This window comes from Leuciscus leuciscus (assembly GCF_965113295.1).
Source record: "Leuciscus leuciscus genome assembly, chromosome: 6".
Taxonomy (NCBI): domain Eukaryota; kingdom Metazoa; phylum Chordata; class Actinopteri; order Cypriniformes; family Leuciscidae; genus Leuciscus; species Leuciscus leuciscus.
Window position 1 is genome coordinate 18,737,796 of NC_138730.1, and position 16,039 is coordinate 18,753,834.

Sequence of the window (16,039 nt, forward strand, 5' to 3'; positions counted from 1 at the left end):
ATAAATAAATATTAGTAAATCATTGTCTGTTCTTTGTAAATGAGGGCTTTGTGTTTGCCGCCAAATGCGCGTGATCGGTGACAAGTGACTCGCGCGCGCTCACCGATTTGTCGCGGTCAGCGTCAACGGTTTACCTTAAACAGTTATAGCTGTATTCTTCTTTCGGTTTTTAACAATAAATTATTATTTTAATCAAATAACACTTTGTCTTACATAAACATCGATAGATTTATTGAATTATCTACTTGTTGAATTGTTCATTGAAGCCATAACAGTTTTTGAGGGGATCATTTCAGTGTGAGGAAGCTAACATTAAAGTTAGCGCAAACATGACAGCCACACAGAAGAAACTGACTCAAGAAAAACAGGTGATTGCTGAGGTGAGATAACAAATCAATTACATTTAAAGTGTGAACTTAAATAAAATATACCTTTACAAAATATCCCATGCTTTCAAATAACGAGATCAATTCATCTTTAAAGTGGTTTCTGTTGCTTTACAACTGTATCATCATAGTATATTAATTTGAGGTCTGCTTCATTCATTATAAGAAGCTGTCAGAATCATAATTTCTTTATTTTATTATTGTTGTGATTATCAATGACAGTGGTCGCAAATGCAATTACCACAGTTTTAATGTAAACACTCCCTGAGGTAGGCTAACGTTAACTGGAAATATGGACTACTAACGTTAGACTAAACGGTCATTTCTGTAATAAATAGCAGGTCAATACCGTGGTATATATCAAATATTGCTAAGCTAACAAAATATTATTGTAAAATTTCAGTTGTAATGCTTTAAGACCCATTATTAGTGCTTTTATTTAACTTCAGTCCTCACAATTCCACTACTCGTAAACCGAGATGGTTGTCATTCATATTTCTGTACATAAAGACCAATTGATGCTCAGTATATATTTGACTTATGTTCTCAGTTCTCACAGTTTATCATAGTCATGTTTGACAGGGAACTGTCATTTGATAGTCATATTTCCAACGAGAACAACATTCTTTTCCTTCAGAAATCTCACCAGGTTACAGAATATTCTAATCTATTTAAGATGCAGAAAAGTTCCTGCATTCATAACTTGACTGGATGGATTATTGTTGTAATGCACCACTGGTTGGATGGAACAGAATTCCCAATGTCTCCATAAATAAAGTGCAGTTTGTTCTGAACGCAGCGGGCAGAGATAAATATATCTATATCATCATAAAAATCATTATGTAGGTAGTATATTGTCGAAAGCTTAAACACTCAAAATTCATCCTGTGAAAAACGTTTTGAAATTAGACATTGTGTTTTTTGAAATTTGACAAAATTTAGGCTACTGCACTATTTTATAATCAAATATTTTTGATTGGAAAGGTATGGGTTCCATATTTATTGTTTTGTGTCAGTAATGTATTAAAATGCATCAAAATAATTTCAATGGAACATGGGTGTCACCCCGTGGCTATTTTTGGTATAACGCCTAAACAAAATCTCACAGTAACCTTTTTGTGGCATCAGTTTCAAATTTGGAACATTAGCCTACTTGGTTATACATATGATATGACTTTGATTTTCTATCAATTTTAGAGTCAAATGAGATATTATTTAAGTTTTGATACTGCATTTTCACATCTATGCTTAAAAAGGTCCCAAGCTATAATTCTATTAGATGACAAAGCATTTGCCATTCTGTGTCATTTGCGAACATTTGTGGATATAAACTTCAAGGCACTTTTCTTTGTAAAGCTGTGTTCATGTGAATTGAACTGAACCAGTGTATTTCATCAGGCGCTGGATACTGAGACTCAGTCACTGGTGTTTGTCAAGCGTATGGTGGTTATAGCTGTCTCCTCCATCACCTATCTGCGTGGGATATTTCCAGAGGACTCCTACAGATCCAGATACCTGGAAGGTATAAATATACACACTGTTTTATTAATGGCCAAACATTTGAAATATCTCATACAAGTTTGTTCATTGATGAATGTTGTTCTTCAGATTTGTGTATCAAAGTCCTTAAAAAGGATTGTTCTTGCCCTGGAGCCCGCAAACTTGTCAAATGGTAATATGTTGCATTTGTACAGTAAATTGCCATGTTTGTTTATTTTAATGTATTTTAATGTATTTTAATGTTTATTTTAATGTATATGTGGAAATATATTTGTAATGATTCACTGAAGTGTAAAAAATGCTAAGCTGCTATGAAAAGTGATCATAACCATACTTCTGTCCTCCAAGGCTGATGGGATGTTTTGATGCCTTGGAGAAGAGATATGTAAGTCAAAAGTACCATATTTCGATTGAAATCTATCTTTCTATTATTTTTGTCACTGTATTAATGTACTTTATTTTTTGCAGCTTCAAATGGTGGTCATTGGGGTCAGTATGCATAAGTAAATGTGTGTTTTTATTTATATAATATATATATATATTTTAAATAAACATATAAATTCACTGTTTTTTTATACACAGGTACACACAAGCCCAGATGACAGTAATGTAAGTTCCAAGTATCAATCTTCCATGGAGTTTTTAGATAGGGTTTAGTTTTTTGTTTCATTTTATGCCAAGGACACCCAAATATACTTTCATGTTCAAGACTATTTATACTGTGTGAGGTACTGTGTAAGTGGAATTCCAAAATCAAATAATTGGCTTTTATATTTTATTATACTAAAGAAAATATTTATTTTCTATTTAAATTGCCTTTTAAGTTTACCCTTTTTTTTTTTGTGACCTGCATTAGAATATTGTTAAACGCATAAAGCTGGAGAGAAATAATTTGAGATTTGTGGAGCACTGGAGTATAAGTTGAGGCGTGGATCTAAACCAGGCTGTATATTTATTTAAAGAGACCAAGCAGAGGAATATAGACACAAGAGAGATGCACAAACAAGACACAGGTGAACATAATCAGAAACCATGCTAACTAATAGAAAGAGAGTGTCCTTAGGGTACGTTTACTCGACAACGACAACGATGTACTAAAACCGGAAAGTTTTTCCTTCACGTTTCTTTATGTAGAGACGACAACGTTGTCAAAATGATCCCAGTTAAAACACTGTATTCTGCTGCCAGGCTAGTAGTTGAAACACTACGCACCTATAGACTCAACATGTAATACTCATGCGCATGACATCACCATTTTTCACAAATTCATGTTACGATAACTGTATCGTTTTCAAAAACGTGTACTTTGAAACCGTTTTCAAAACTTTGTGTTTTAATTCCACTGTCAGTGGAATAAAATGATTGCGATGCAATTAATCTCATAATTTACATCTTTAGTGGTATAAAATAGCAAATTTAGCAAATGTGTTAATTACTGCTTTACACACAATTTGTTCATTTTTCCAAGTGCTATACATTTTGAAACAATACAAATAAAAATGTGGACACCAGTAATATGACTTTTCCAAACCTGCTGTTTTGTCTCTTGCATGCGTCTGTGTTCTCAGCACGTCATTGAGTCCTATCAGTTTAAGTTCAGATACTCAGAGTGTGGACCACAGATGGACATCCTGAGGTGTAGTATTGTACATTGCTCTATCTGTAAACCAGATTTTTTTGTAGTTTGCATTTCCTGTATGTCCTCAGTTGAATAGAAAGTATGTCCTCACTACATAACAATCATTCTGTACACTACCGTTCAAAAGTTTGGGGTTTGTAAGGTTTTCTTTTAATAAATGTATATTTTTATTCACACATTAAATTTATCAAAAGTGACAGTAAACACATTTATAATGTTAAAAAAATAGTTCTTTTTCAAATAAAAATGCTGTTCTTATGAATGTTCTTTTCAAGGAATCCTGGAAAAAAAGTATCCGTTTCTACGAAAATATTAAGCAGTCCAACTGTTTTCAACATTGATAATAATAATAAATGTTTCTTGAGCATCAAATCAGCACATTAGAAAGATTTCTGAAGGATCAAGACGGAAGTAATAGTGCGGAAAATTTTGCTTTATCATCACAGGAATAAATTAAATTTGAAGTTGTATTTCTGATACTGTATTTCAAATAAATGCAGCCTTAGTGAGCTTAAGAAACTTAAAACATCAAAAATCTTACTGACCCCAAACTTTTGAACAGTAGTGGATATAGTTTTGGACATTATGCTGCTAATTTAGTGTAAATGAATGAAACAAAAAACACATCTAGTCCTCACCTCTTTTCTTCATTTCAGTAATGTGACTGGGACCATGAGAGTGACCTTAGAGGACACTAGGAAAGCTTCAACGCTCCTGATCAGGAAGCTGTTCCTCCTCATGCAGAATCTAGAAGCTCTGCCCACTGCCGTTTACCTTACTATGAAACTCTACTACTATGATGATGGTACTATATATCCTTCTGCAGTATGGAGAGTGAAGTGGACAAGAACTGTTGATTCATGACAAATGTTGTCTTTTTTGGGATCAAATGAACGTGCTTAGTGAAATATCAATGCTTTTGTCTCCTTGCAACTTGAGTCACTCCACCTGAATACGAGCCACCAGGATTCAAGGCAGGTGTAAATGACAGTCTGTGGTTCGAGGGAAAGGCAGTGCACTTCAGAGTGGGCGATCTGCAGTCTCGCTTCCACACCATGAAGTTGCGTGTGACGGCAGCACAGAGCCGACTCGGGAAGCTACAGGACGGGGGCCAGTTGAGCGAGAACGAGACGGAGATCGAGACGCCCTCTCTCTCTCAAATCAGAGCTGTAGAAACGGTACAGAGCAGATGGATCTTAATGTACATGATAAGCTTTGATATGTGTTTACCAGACTGGATTCTGAAACATTTCTCTTGTGACAGATGACCAGAGACTCTGACCAGGACCTGCCATCTGAAAATGGTAAGTATCTAAAACTTTGTTCAGAAGGTCTGGCCTGCTTTGGAGAGTGTTTGCTGAATGTCTTGACCTTTTTGCAGAATCTCTTGCACAGTTTAAACAGCCCAGAAAATCTATAGCAAAGGTAAGCAATTTATGATTTATATGGTGATAAAGTGTTTTTTGTTTATTAAAAACACATTTTGATGCCTTTTCATTATATATTTGCACAGAGGAAATGTGTGAGAAGCAAACTTCCAAGGAGGAAAAAGAAGAGATGCTTTTAAAACCCATAACAAGTTCAGACAAGCATGCATGTTTTTAAAAGGGTTTCCTTTGCCAATTTTTTTGATTTCAATATAGTAAAAATGGCGTTGTACCAGGTAGAAGTTTAAAAAGTGTTTGACTAAGTAATTAGTTCTAGAGAATTCATTCTCTAATTATTCTAAGATAATTTATTATTTATTTCTAATTTATAATGAGGCGACTTCCTGTTTGGTGTTGATGAAGAAGGACTGAGATATTTATTCGCTGAATATAAAAAACAATGTTGAATGAATAACACATCAGCTGTATGTACAAGAGTATGCACATAAAATAAACAATACTTCAGACTACAATCTTTATACACAAGCTCCTTTATTACAATTATTTACCACCTTTTGTCATTAATTTAAAAAATATGATCATATTTGCATAGTGTTTCCTCGAGCGAATGAATAGGTAAAGCATGGGTAAGATCTGATACACATGTACATCAACCAAAATATTACATTATAGCTATTTAACAATCAAATATAATGACAGTTTCTTTCAAATTAATGCAGTTTACACGCTCTTATGATCTACAAAAATTGTACCATCCTACAGTGCAGGCACTTGATTGTGAAATATTCACAGACAGCTGCCGTTACTCGATAGAAATTATGTTGGCAGGCTAAACATGGTCAATTAGTGGTGAACATTAATACATTTCAGTAACTGTGCGTGTCAGTCTTTAGGCTATGTGGGTAATGCCACATTGAGATCTTCCAGTAGGATCCAATCATTAATCTTGGACCAGAATACGTGTTTAAAAGAGACTATCCACATCACCCATCTCCACCACCACAGTCTTCAACTGAGAATAAAATTCAATGGTCACCTGGCCATTTTCTCTTCCAATACCTGAAATCAGAGATAGAAGGTTGAGTTTAATTTGAGAGAATTTAGTGTTATAGAGCCAACACACACACACACACAAACAAAAAATGTTTTGTAACTCCTATAGTCACCCGACCTGAGGCCTTGTATCCTCCAAATGGCACCTCCACAGGTGTGATATTGTAGTTATTGATGAAGCAAGATCCAGCCTGCAGGTTTTCTATAACTCGATGTGCTCTCTTAATATCTCTAGTGAGTCAGAAACAGACAGGAAAAGAACATATGAGTAAACGGGAAAGCCCCAGTCTAGCTTTGAAACATCAACCAATCACAAATACTACCGTTCAAAAGACACATAAAATGTATCAAATGCAACAGTAAAGACATTTATGATGTTACAAAAGATTTATATTTCAAATAAACGCTTTTCATTTGAACTTTCTATTCATAAAAGAATCCTGAAAAGTATGTATCACGGTTTCCACAAAAATATTAAGCAGTACTACTATTTTCAACATTGATAATAATAAGACACGTTTCTTGAGCATCAAATCATCATATTAGAATGATTTCTGAAGGATCATGTGACACTAAAGACTGGAGTAATGATGCTGAAAATTCAGCTTTTCCATCACAGGAATAAATTACATAAAAAAAAAAATATATATATATATATATATATATATATATTAAAGTCCCCATAAAATCAAAATTGAAGTTTTTTGGCTTTTAGTATGAATATGTTAGCCTTTCTGTTATCTATAAGCTAGTGTGCGCAAAAACAATGATAAAATCTGCATTTAGAAGATATAAGCATTCAAAACAGCCTCTCATTTCCACCAATATGGATCAATGATTTTGATGACATCACTCTGCACTTCAGCTTCTCATCAGATTTTCTGTCTCTCTATAATCTAAAGTGAAGGGTGTGAATGTTGGAATCCACTGTTGCTTCAATGTATATGTAATGAGTGATTATAATAAGGTATTAATCAATATTTTTTCCTTCTAAACATCACATGAATGACTTTTATAGACTTGTGAGATTTTACTTTGTTATAGAAGTTATCAGTGTGATTATGTTCTTTTCATGTGTTCTCTAATGTCTGTATTTGATATCTGAATGCAGTAACAGTGCTTGCTCATTTAACCCGGCTCCCAGAAATGAAATAAGGAAAGATGTTTTGTTTTGTTGAGAAATGTCTTTAACGTGTCAATACATTCATCTGTTTTTCTAGGGTACTCTGACAGCAATGGTCACAGGGGTCATTGAGGTCTATAGTTTAAGGGACCATTTCTATGTTAAAGCTTTACTATACTGCGTTAGACTAAAGTGTAGCTCTCCTTGAGAGAAAGAACGCATTATCTTGATGTTTTGAGAGGACTCTCCTGTTTATAGTTAGAGCCTGGCCAAATCCAACCTTGGAAAAGCTGTGTGTCGGTGTGTGTTAGTCTTCTTGGTAACAGGTTAAGGAACCACTGGCATTGTTGGAGATTGACTGAGTTGTTGTTCGGGACATGTTGGTGCACTGCCCAGCAATCCAAATCTGCGCCCTGGAAGGTCACGACGTGCCTAACTTCAGGGTCCGAGTGTCAGCTGCCTAATCGATGGAGATATGCTTCAGTCTATCTGTATATGTGTGGAAAATTACTATGTTTATCTTCTTCTTAGCCAATGAGAATCATTTAACCTGAAGCAAGGACGTAGCTTAGACCTTGGTGAAGGGTATAACTGCTGTGATCTGTGTAACTGTAAGCGGGGCGTCCTACGAACTCCGAATGAGTCTTAAAGCTGACTTCTGCTGATGAAACTGCAAACTATCTTCAGTATAACTTTTCTTCAATTTATTATAATAAATTGTCGAAACTGTTACCCCCTAACAAAAGAGTCCCGCCCTCTACATTATAAATAGAAGCTGAAGCTGCGGCTGAAACCAGTCACTTGTTCACACATGTTGGCTCACAGTGCACTATATACGGGATAGGGAACGATTCAGGCGTAAATATGCTTTCCATTGGGGCGAATGAAGTCTGGTTTCACGTTAGTGTCACAAACCGCTGCAGGCCACACACAGTCTGCTCCGGTCCAGAGACACGACAGCACAGAGCGGATCATACGCGCGAGTCAGCGCAGACCAGAAAACCAATCAGAACCATTTGAATTCTACACAAAATGCTATTTTAAAGCAATATGGAGGAGATTGGAAGGAGAAATGGTTAGAGATTAGGAGGAAACCGCGGCTTTACTGAGCTCAACGGCTCTGGCTGAGCTGTGATATCAACTAAACACTATTGGCAAGTTTTAAAAAGGGGAGGAGCTGTTTGATATGCCCCGCCCTGTCTTCCTGTTTCAGTGGAAATTACATCAACACACTGAATAATGCTAAGCGTTTCAAGGCACTTCAGTGGGCCTTTACAATAGAAAACCTTTTTTTACTCTATATTGGATCAAATAAATGCAACTTGGATGAGTTGAGAGAACTTTTTTAAAAATCGTACCGACCCCAAATGTTTGAACGGTAGCGTATAAAACTAACTAACACCTTACTTAGTAAAGACCCCTGCAGCCAGACCCAGAGAGCTGTCATTGGCTCTCCGAAGAACCTCGTCCTCAGTGTCGAAGGACAGTACTGACATCACAGGCCCAAAGATTTCCTCTTTGACACACGTCATGTCATCAGTGCAGCCGTCTGGAAACAAGACGTGAATGAACACACTGAACGGACTGATTTGAGGAAGTGAACAGAATGAAAAATAAACCATTGAATGTTTCCAAAACACATGACCTCAAAACATCAGGTGTCAACCGTTTTTCTAACTCACCGAGCACACATGGTGTCATGTAGTATCCATCTTTTAGTTTAGGATCTGTTGGGATGAAGGGCTCCCCTCCACAGAGCACTCTGGCTCCCTGTCAAGACAAAGCAACTACTTTACTAAGCCCTATAATATAGTGAACACTACAATCATGCTACTAAATGAATATTTTCTACTAAACATACAGCTATACCTCTTTCTTGGCTTGGTCCACGTATCCCAGAACCCTCTCCAGGTGTGGTTTGCTGACCAGGGCTCCCATACGAGTTTCCTCCAACAGAGGGTCTCCTATCAGGATGGCTTTAGTTCTCCTGACCACCTCTTTCAAGAACTGAGGAACAATTGAGCTTTGCACAAAAACTCTGGTTCCATTACTGCACACCTACACATAAAAAAAAAAAGGAAATATTAAGGAATGGGGTAATACATGTTTGTATGAATATGAAGATCCCGAAGAGTGTATTTATAGATGCATAGTTGACCATAAACGGTATATTTAAAAAAGTTTTTATAGTGAATAACTGTAGCCAAACTGTTTAATTACTAAAAATAAAATTTGTGAAAAAAAGTAATGCTGCCATGACATGAGGTGTACACTACCATTCAAACATTTGTGGTTAGACCTTAATACTTTTATTCAGCAAGGATGATTTAAGTTGATAAAAAATTACAGTGAATACATAATGTTACAAAAGGTTTCTATTTCAAATAAAAACTTTTTTTTTTACTTTCTATAATTTCATTAAAGAATCCTGAAGAAGAAAAAAAAAATGCATTATTGGTTTACACAAAAATATTAAGCAGCACAACTGTTTTCAACATTGATAATAATAATAAATGTTTCTTGAGTATCAAATCAGCATATTATAATGATTTCTGAAGGATCATGTGACACTGAAGACTGGAGTAATGATGCTGAAAATTCAGTTTTGATCATATGAATAAATTACATTTTAAAATATATTACAATAGAAAACAGTTATTTTAAATTGAAATAATATTTCACAATATTACTGTTTTTACTGTATTTTTGATCAAATAAATGTAGCCTTGGTGAGCAGAAGAGACTTTTTAACGGTAGAGTATTTTCAGTTTTTCGTCTCTGCCTTTTTTTATGTCTGATTTATTTGTACATTTATTTTAGAGTGAACACATTTTTAATCAGACAACTTAAAATATTGTGTAAACTAAAATACTGTATAAAGCAATATTATTGTAATAATTATACGTTATAATATTGTTTATAAAACGGATAGTTCCTTCTAAATCCACTGTAAAACACGGCTTATAGGGGCTTATTGCTTAAATAAATATTGTCTAAAGCAATATTGCAGTTGGTCTATATCAGCTTGACTGTGATCATCTGTGACAGGTAGATGAGAAGGAGCTTATTACTGGCTGGACATGGCTAACTCTCGAAGAATATATTTTACAGATTGCAAAATGCTGCATGTTCATACTTTGACTTGACCTTTCAATACAGTACCTGGCCTTGAGACAGGAAGTTGGCCATGAGTGCTCCTCTAACAGCGTTTTCTAGATCACTGTCCTCAAAGATGATCACTGGAGATTTACCTCCAAGCTCCAGTGTCACTGGTTTGACCCCTCGGGACGCCATTTCCATTATCTGTTGGGACAAAACATGCATTTAAACACAGGTTTAAGTGCATTACTACTACTATTAGTAAACTTCTCAATAGACTGTATAACGTCATATATAACATACACAACTTATATTAAACCAGACACAATAACCAATTGCTTAAAGGAGCAGTTCACCCAAAAATGAAAATTCTGTCATCATTTACTCACTCATGTCGTTCCAAACCCAGAAGACTTTATTTTAGTTTTCTTACTGTAAAGCAGGGTTGTCAAACTCACACAAGCCCTGCAGAGTTAGCTTCAACCCTAATTAAAACACACCTAATCCAGCTAATCAAGTTTTAAAAACAGCAGGTGTGTGTGTGTGTGTGTGTGTGTGTGTGTGTGTGTGTGTGTGTGTGTGTGTGTGTGTGTGTGTGTGTGTGTGTGTGTGTGTGTGTTGAAGAAGGGTTGGAACTAAACTCTGTAGGGCTGTGGCCTTTTGTTCTGTAAAGTGTTACTGATATTTGACAGATATCTGAGAGGTTTCTGTCTCTTCATTGACAGTCCGGGCCAGACTGAAGATCCAAGAAGTCATAAAGGTGTCATAAAATGAATCAAGCACTTTCATCCAAGTCTTGTGAAGAGATGCGATCTCTCTATTTGATGAACAGATTTAATTGAGTCTAACTCTTTTTATTGATGCTTTTCAACAATTGATGTTTATTAATAAAATCATGGGTGAGGGAAAAGAGCAGTACAGAAGAAATGACTAATCCATTGAGTTGTTTTTTAAAGTATGATATAAGAGTTATAGTTTGACGCTAAATGTAAAAGAACAGAGTCCAGACCATAACAGTCGTTGGAATCAAAATGATTTTTTTCACTGACAGCCAATCAGAATCCAGGACACTATAGAGACTCTTGCATTGCAGCAGACGACAGAACTGCAGTGTGGTTTTTGGTAACTTTGGTTACCCGGACTATCAAATGAAAGACAGAAATATCTTAATTTGTGTTTGGAAGATTAACCAAAGCCTTATGGGTTTGGAATGACATAAGGGTGAGCAGTCCCGGCTCCAGGACAAACTACTTGGGGGGGCTTTTACAATTCTTAGGGGGGAATGTGTTTGGAAACATTTTGCGGGGATAAGACATGCGCGAAATGTTATTGCTGTCCATCATTCTGTGCAATTGTTGAAAAAGAAAAACGTCACGTCGCAACATTTGAAATATTTGTGTTTTAAACTATGAAGGCGAGCATTTTAAGCGAGAGTTATGTCGGTGAAGAAGTAATCAAATCCCATTCAATTATTCACTATAGAAAGTGAAAGTAAAAACTGACAGATGAGAGCTGAATCTACTCAACATGTTCTGATAACGTATATAGGCCTTACCTTAATTTATTTTCTTAATATTTCTCTTGTGGCCCATGGTGAAAAAAATGAGAATGATTTCGTGTTAAACACGTTGTTTTTTAAATGAGGACAAATATAACATCTTCATCGCTGCGCGTCGGTTATGCATGCGCTATGAAATTATTGCGGGGCTAATTAATTGTAATATTGATTTGATAATAAAAGTAGCCTCATAATAATAATTGTAACAGACTTTATGTTTGATTGTGTTATAATGCATTAATTCTGGATGTGCTGGCCGTTCTATGTGTGTGTGCAATGCATTTTCCCCTCGGGGCTTGCCGTAGATAGGCAATGCATTGCGTACTTGGGGTGTCACGGTCTTCAGGTTTTCCTCTCACATGTGTGTGAGACGTTTAATAGCCTAAAGTCAAGAACAGTTCAGACAGTTCTCGTTTATTGTTATCTTATTCATAAAGTGTTTAGGCGAACCCTGCATGAACGCTCAGTCACATAATCATCATTCAGATCACCGCAAGGGGGGCTTGAGATCATCTTAGGGGGGGCTAAGCCCCCCCAAGCCCCCCCTTGACGCCGGGCCTGAGGGTAAGAGAAATTTGTTTTTTGAGTGAACTAACCCTCTGTGACAGTCAGCTACTGTATTATTACCGCTGGAGTCCTCTTACCTTCTTTCCCGTGGGCACACTTCCTGTGAAGGAGATCTTAGCCACATCCGGGTGATGACACAGGAGAGAGCCCGTCTCTACTCCGCCCTGCACCACATTGAACAGGCCCTCGGGAGCTCCGGCCTGGGAATAAATCTCAGCCAGCAGCACTGCAGTCGCGGGGGTCACCGGAGACGGCTTGAACACCATGGAGTTGCCTACGATTGAACCGTAATAGCAGACTGTTAAGATAATCATTACAGGCACAGATCAAGAGTGAAAGAAGAGGGTATTAAACTAATACAGCTCAATAGCCTTCAATAGCCTTTCACTTTTTTATATCTCGTGTGAATAACAGTGGAGACTCGGCGGATTAAGGTCAGAGATTAGGTTTTAAAATCCACCAGGTAAAAATCATAAGGTTGCTAACTTTACCAGCTTTGAGGTATCATTCATATCCGTGGCAGGACATGTTATGTGCCTCAGTTTAATAGTCAAGTTTAGGGGTTTGCTCAAATCTCTAACCCCTAAGAGCAAAACTGATGATGAAGTCGGAATGAAATGGACATCCGCCCTATCTATTCTCTAAATGCATCTTCATTATTATTTTTGAACAATTCATTTTTAAAAACTGGCCTAGATTTTACTTAGATAACTAGATTTTCGGGTGAAACGACAGGCATCATTCGTAATGCTTGTCGTACTTCTCCGATAATTTAATCCTTTCTTACATTCCAACTGCAAGCTCACATTCAATCAACAACTGATGGATAAAACCAAGTCCCTGCACTCCGTTTCACTCGGAAGTGCATCATAATGCGGAAGAAAAGTTCTGGATGTTACGCTGCAACTTTAGGCAAGCTTTAACAGACTTCAACAGCTTGTCTAAACTAAGGCCAGGTACAAACAGAGCTGATATATGCCAGATAAGATAAGGAAATAAACTACATTTATTTACATTTATTAAATTGGTAGACACTTTTATCTAAACACAGTGTTTTCAAGTAGGGAATGAACAATATATTGGTATTATATCAGTTATCTGCCGATATTACCGATTTTCTATTTATTTATTGGTATCGGTTACTGGATAAATAATCGTGGATGCTCATTTCCACAACTCTAACATTTAGATTATCTTAAAAAAAAAAAAGGTTAAATGCAATCTTTAGCAAATGTAAAAGATTTTTCTTTTTTTCTTTTATTGTTTTATTAAAATCATCTAGGCCTGGTTTCACAGACAGGGCTTAGATTATGACAGAATTAGGCTTTAGTTTAATTAGGGCATTTAAGTAGCTTTTGTAAATGTGCCTTAGGAAAAAAAACATTACCGGTGTGCATCTTGAGACAAAACAAGTGCAAGTTGCTTTCAGTTAATACGGCTCAAACATACATTTTAGTCTGGGTCTAGACTTAAGCCTGGTCTGTGAAACCAGGGGATATAGTTTTAGTTAACATTTACCAGCTATTGGCCATAATAACATCAACAACAAATTATTATTATTATGTGTGATTCCATGGAAACTTTGCTAAGCCACACTTATATCATTAATATAACACATACCACAAGCGATGGCAGGGGCAGATTTCCAGGCTGCGATCTGGATGGGATAGTTCCAGGCTCCTATTCCCACACACACACCCAGCGGCTCCCGACGCGTGTAGGCAAATGAACCTCCTGCTAGCTGAACGTGCTGACCTGAGAAAGAATAGCCGGTAGTAACCCATCTGTACAATTATCATTTTAAATCGATGTACATTACCAGTCAAAAGTTTGGAATAACTAAGGTTTTTTCATGTTTTTGGACCTTTTGGTCATCAAGGCTGATAAAAAAATACAGTAAAAACCGTAATATTGTGAAATATTATTTAAATTTAAAATGTAATTTATTTTTAAGCCGCATTTTCAGCATCATTACTCCAGTCTTCAGTGTCACGTGATCCTTCAGAAATCATTCAACTGAGAACGATCAACAACAAACCGATCAACAACAAACCAACTAACCTGAAAGGACGGTGGCTTGTCCTGCAAAATACTCAATGCACAGTCTGGCTGAGTCCACATCTAAACGGGCTTCAGTGATGGACTTGCCATTGTTGACTACCTCTATCTCAGCTATCTCCTCTCTTCTCTTCTATTCTCGACAACAGAAATAACTGAAAAGATCAGACTCAGCACTTCTCGAATCAAAGCAGCATTATCATGTAATGCCTCAGGATGTCAGATCAATGCATTCCGGTCTACCTCAATGAGTCTGGCCGCCTCCAGCATGACTCTGGCTCTTTCCATGCCTGCCAGTTTACTCCACACTGTGAAAGCAGCACGGGCGCTCCTGACGGCTGCATCAACCTCTGTGGCTCCACAAGCTTGCAGCTGGCAAAGGACACGACCTGGGATACATCCATCAAGACACGACAGGATCAGAGATGGCAATGTTTTTAATCATAGAACATACTGTATAGAAAAACAATCAGTGGACAGGCATGGCCAAATGTGACTGTGATCATGTGACGGGGCAAAGTCTGATTGGTCGATGCCTGGTTAAATGAAGAAATTAAGTTTTGTAAAAGCATTACCCGTTGCAGGCTCATATACTGGTTCGGATTTGGCTTTCACATCTTTGATGTTGACTCGGCCACCACACCAGAAGTTGAGTGGCTCTTTAATATGAAGGGTTCCTGAGGATGAGCTCCTGGTCCCGGTGTAGTAAAGGGCCCCACGGAGTCCCGGGGTCCCGAGAGAGCTCAACAGAGCCATCTTCATCTCCCTAACACTGAACTTTGACCCCCTGGACGAGTGTCAACAAACGAGGTCTTTTCAGATATTGCACCAAAACAGCGTCAAACACAAATTAGAAGAGATCTACAAAAACAGCCATCAAAACTTAAAACTATTTGGATATGCAAGTTAAGTTTACGACTATTTTATCGCGATAAAAGTATGTAAAAGTCGATGGCAAGAACATCTGCTCTCCGATTAAATGCAGCCTACTACAGAGCAAGCGTTCTGTTAAGGCTTGAAAACTGAAACACTAGTAAGCGTTCACTCACCTTTCGCATCTGATCTGCTGTAGAGTTCGGATCAGTCCAGCCATGTTCGATCATTTTAAGGGCGGGGCTTATGCGCGAGAACGACTTCCATTGGTTTGCTCTCTATGATGTTGTGTGACGTTTCCGGAGATAAAACTCAATGAAATTGTAAAATATAGCATAAAATATATCGTCTCCAAATTTGTGGAGGTTGACAGCACGACTCATTTTGTGAATTTATATAATCTAAAATCCTCCAGTCGTTTAATTTGAAAAATGTAATTCAAGATAATCATTGTGACATGTTGTCATTTTTTTTATTTTTTTTTTATGATAAATGTTTTATACAGGGAAAACGGAAAATCTCTTTCAATAACTCTACAATTTTGGCTTACTACTTTGTGAGGGGAAATTTGATCGGTTTTCTTTTGTAAATTATCTTTTAATTTGTATGACGTTTTTTTTTGTATGGACTTGTAGACAGACAGACAGACAGACAGATAGATATTCGGCTTTAATGCTGCTCATTTATGACCTGAAAACGTTTAAATGCTATTTCATGTACGTTCATTCCAATAAAAACGAAGAACACATATGCGCGACAAATAGAAAATAATATTTAAATCGATGGCTAATTGGT

General features: G+C 36.8%; 2 protein-coding genes across 2 annotated transcripts; one reads left to right on the plus strand and one right to left on the minus strand.

Moving 5' to 3' along the window:
* The first annotated feature begins 73 nt into the window (after window positions 1-73).
* Window positions 74-5,623, plus strand: zte38 (zebrafish testis-expressed 38). The gene is made up of 12 exons (XM_082173861.1): window positions 74-380; window positions 1,785-1,908; window positions 1,995-2,058; window positions 2,235-2,271; window positions 2,355-2,375; window positions 2,469-2,495; window positions 3,455-3,522; window positions 4,182-4,330; window positions 4,465-4,703; window positions 4,790-4,829; window positions 4,907-4,950; window positions 5,039-5,623. The coding sequence occupies exons 1-12, from the start codon at window positions 330-332 to the stop codon at window positions 5,090-5,092; spliced, it is 918 nt and encodes a 305-aa protein (XP_082029987.1). The 5' UTR covers window positions 74-329; the 3' UTR covers window positions 5,093-5,623.
* aldh9a1b (aldehyde dehydrogenase 9 family, member A1b) lies at window positions 5,428-15,565 on the minus strand. Its single transcript, XM_082173797.1, has 12 exons — window positions 15,421-15,565; window positions 14,947-15,158; window positions 14,615-14,760; window positions 14,375-14,504; window positions 13,934-14,068; window positions 12,391-12,587; window positions 10,252-10,392; window positions 8,959-9,147; window positions 8,772-8,859; window positions 8,497-8,638; window positions 6,085-6,197; window positions 5,428-5,972 (listed from the first exon to the last, which is right to left on the minus strand). The coding sequence occupies exons 1-12, from the start codon at window positions 15,462-15,464 to the stop codon at window positions 5,878-5,880; spliced, it is 1,632 nt and encodes a 543-aa protein (XP_082029923.1). The 5' UTR covers window positions 15,465-15,565; the 3' UTR covers window positions 5,428-5,877.
* Between the last annotated feature and the right edge of the window lie 474 nt (window positions 15,566-16,039).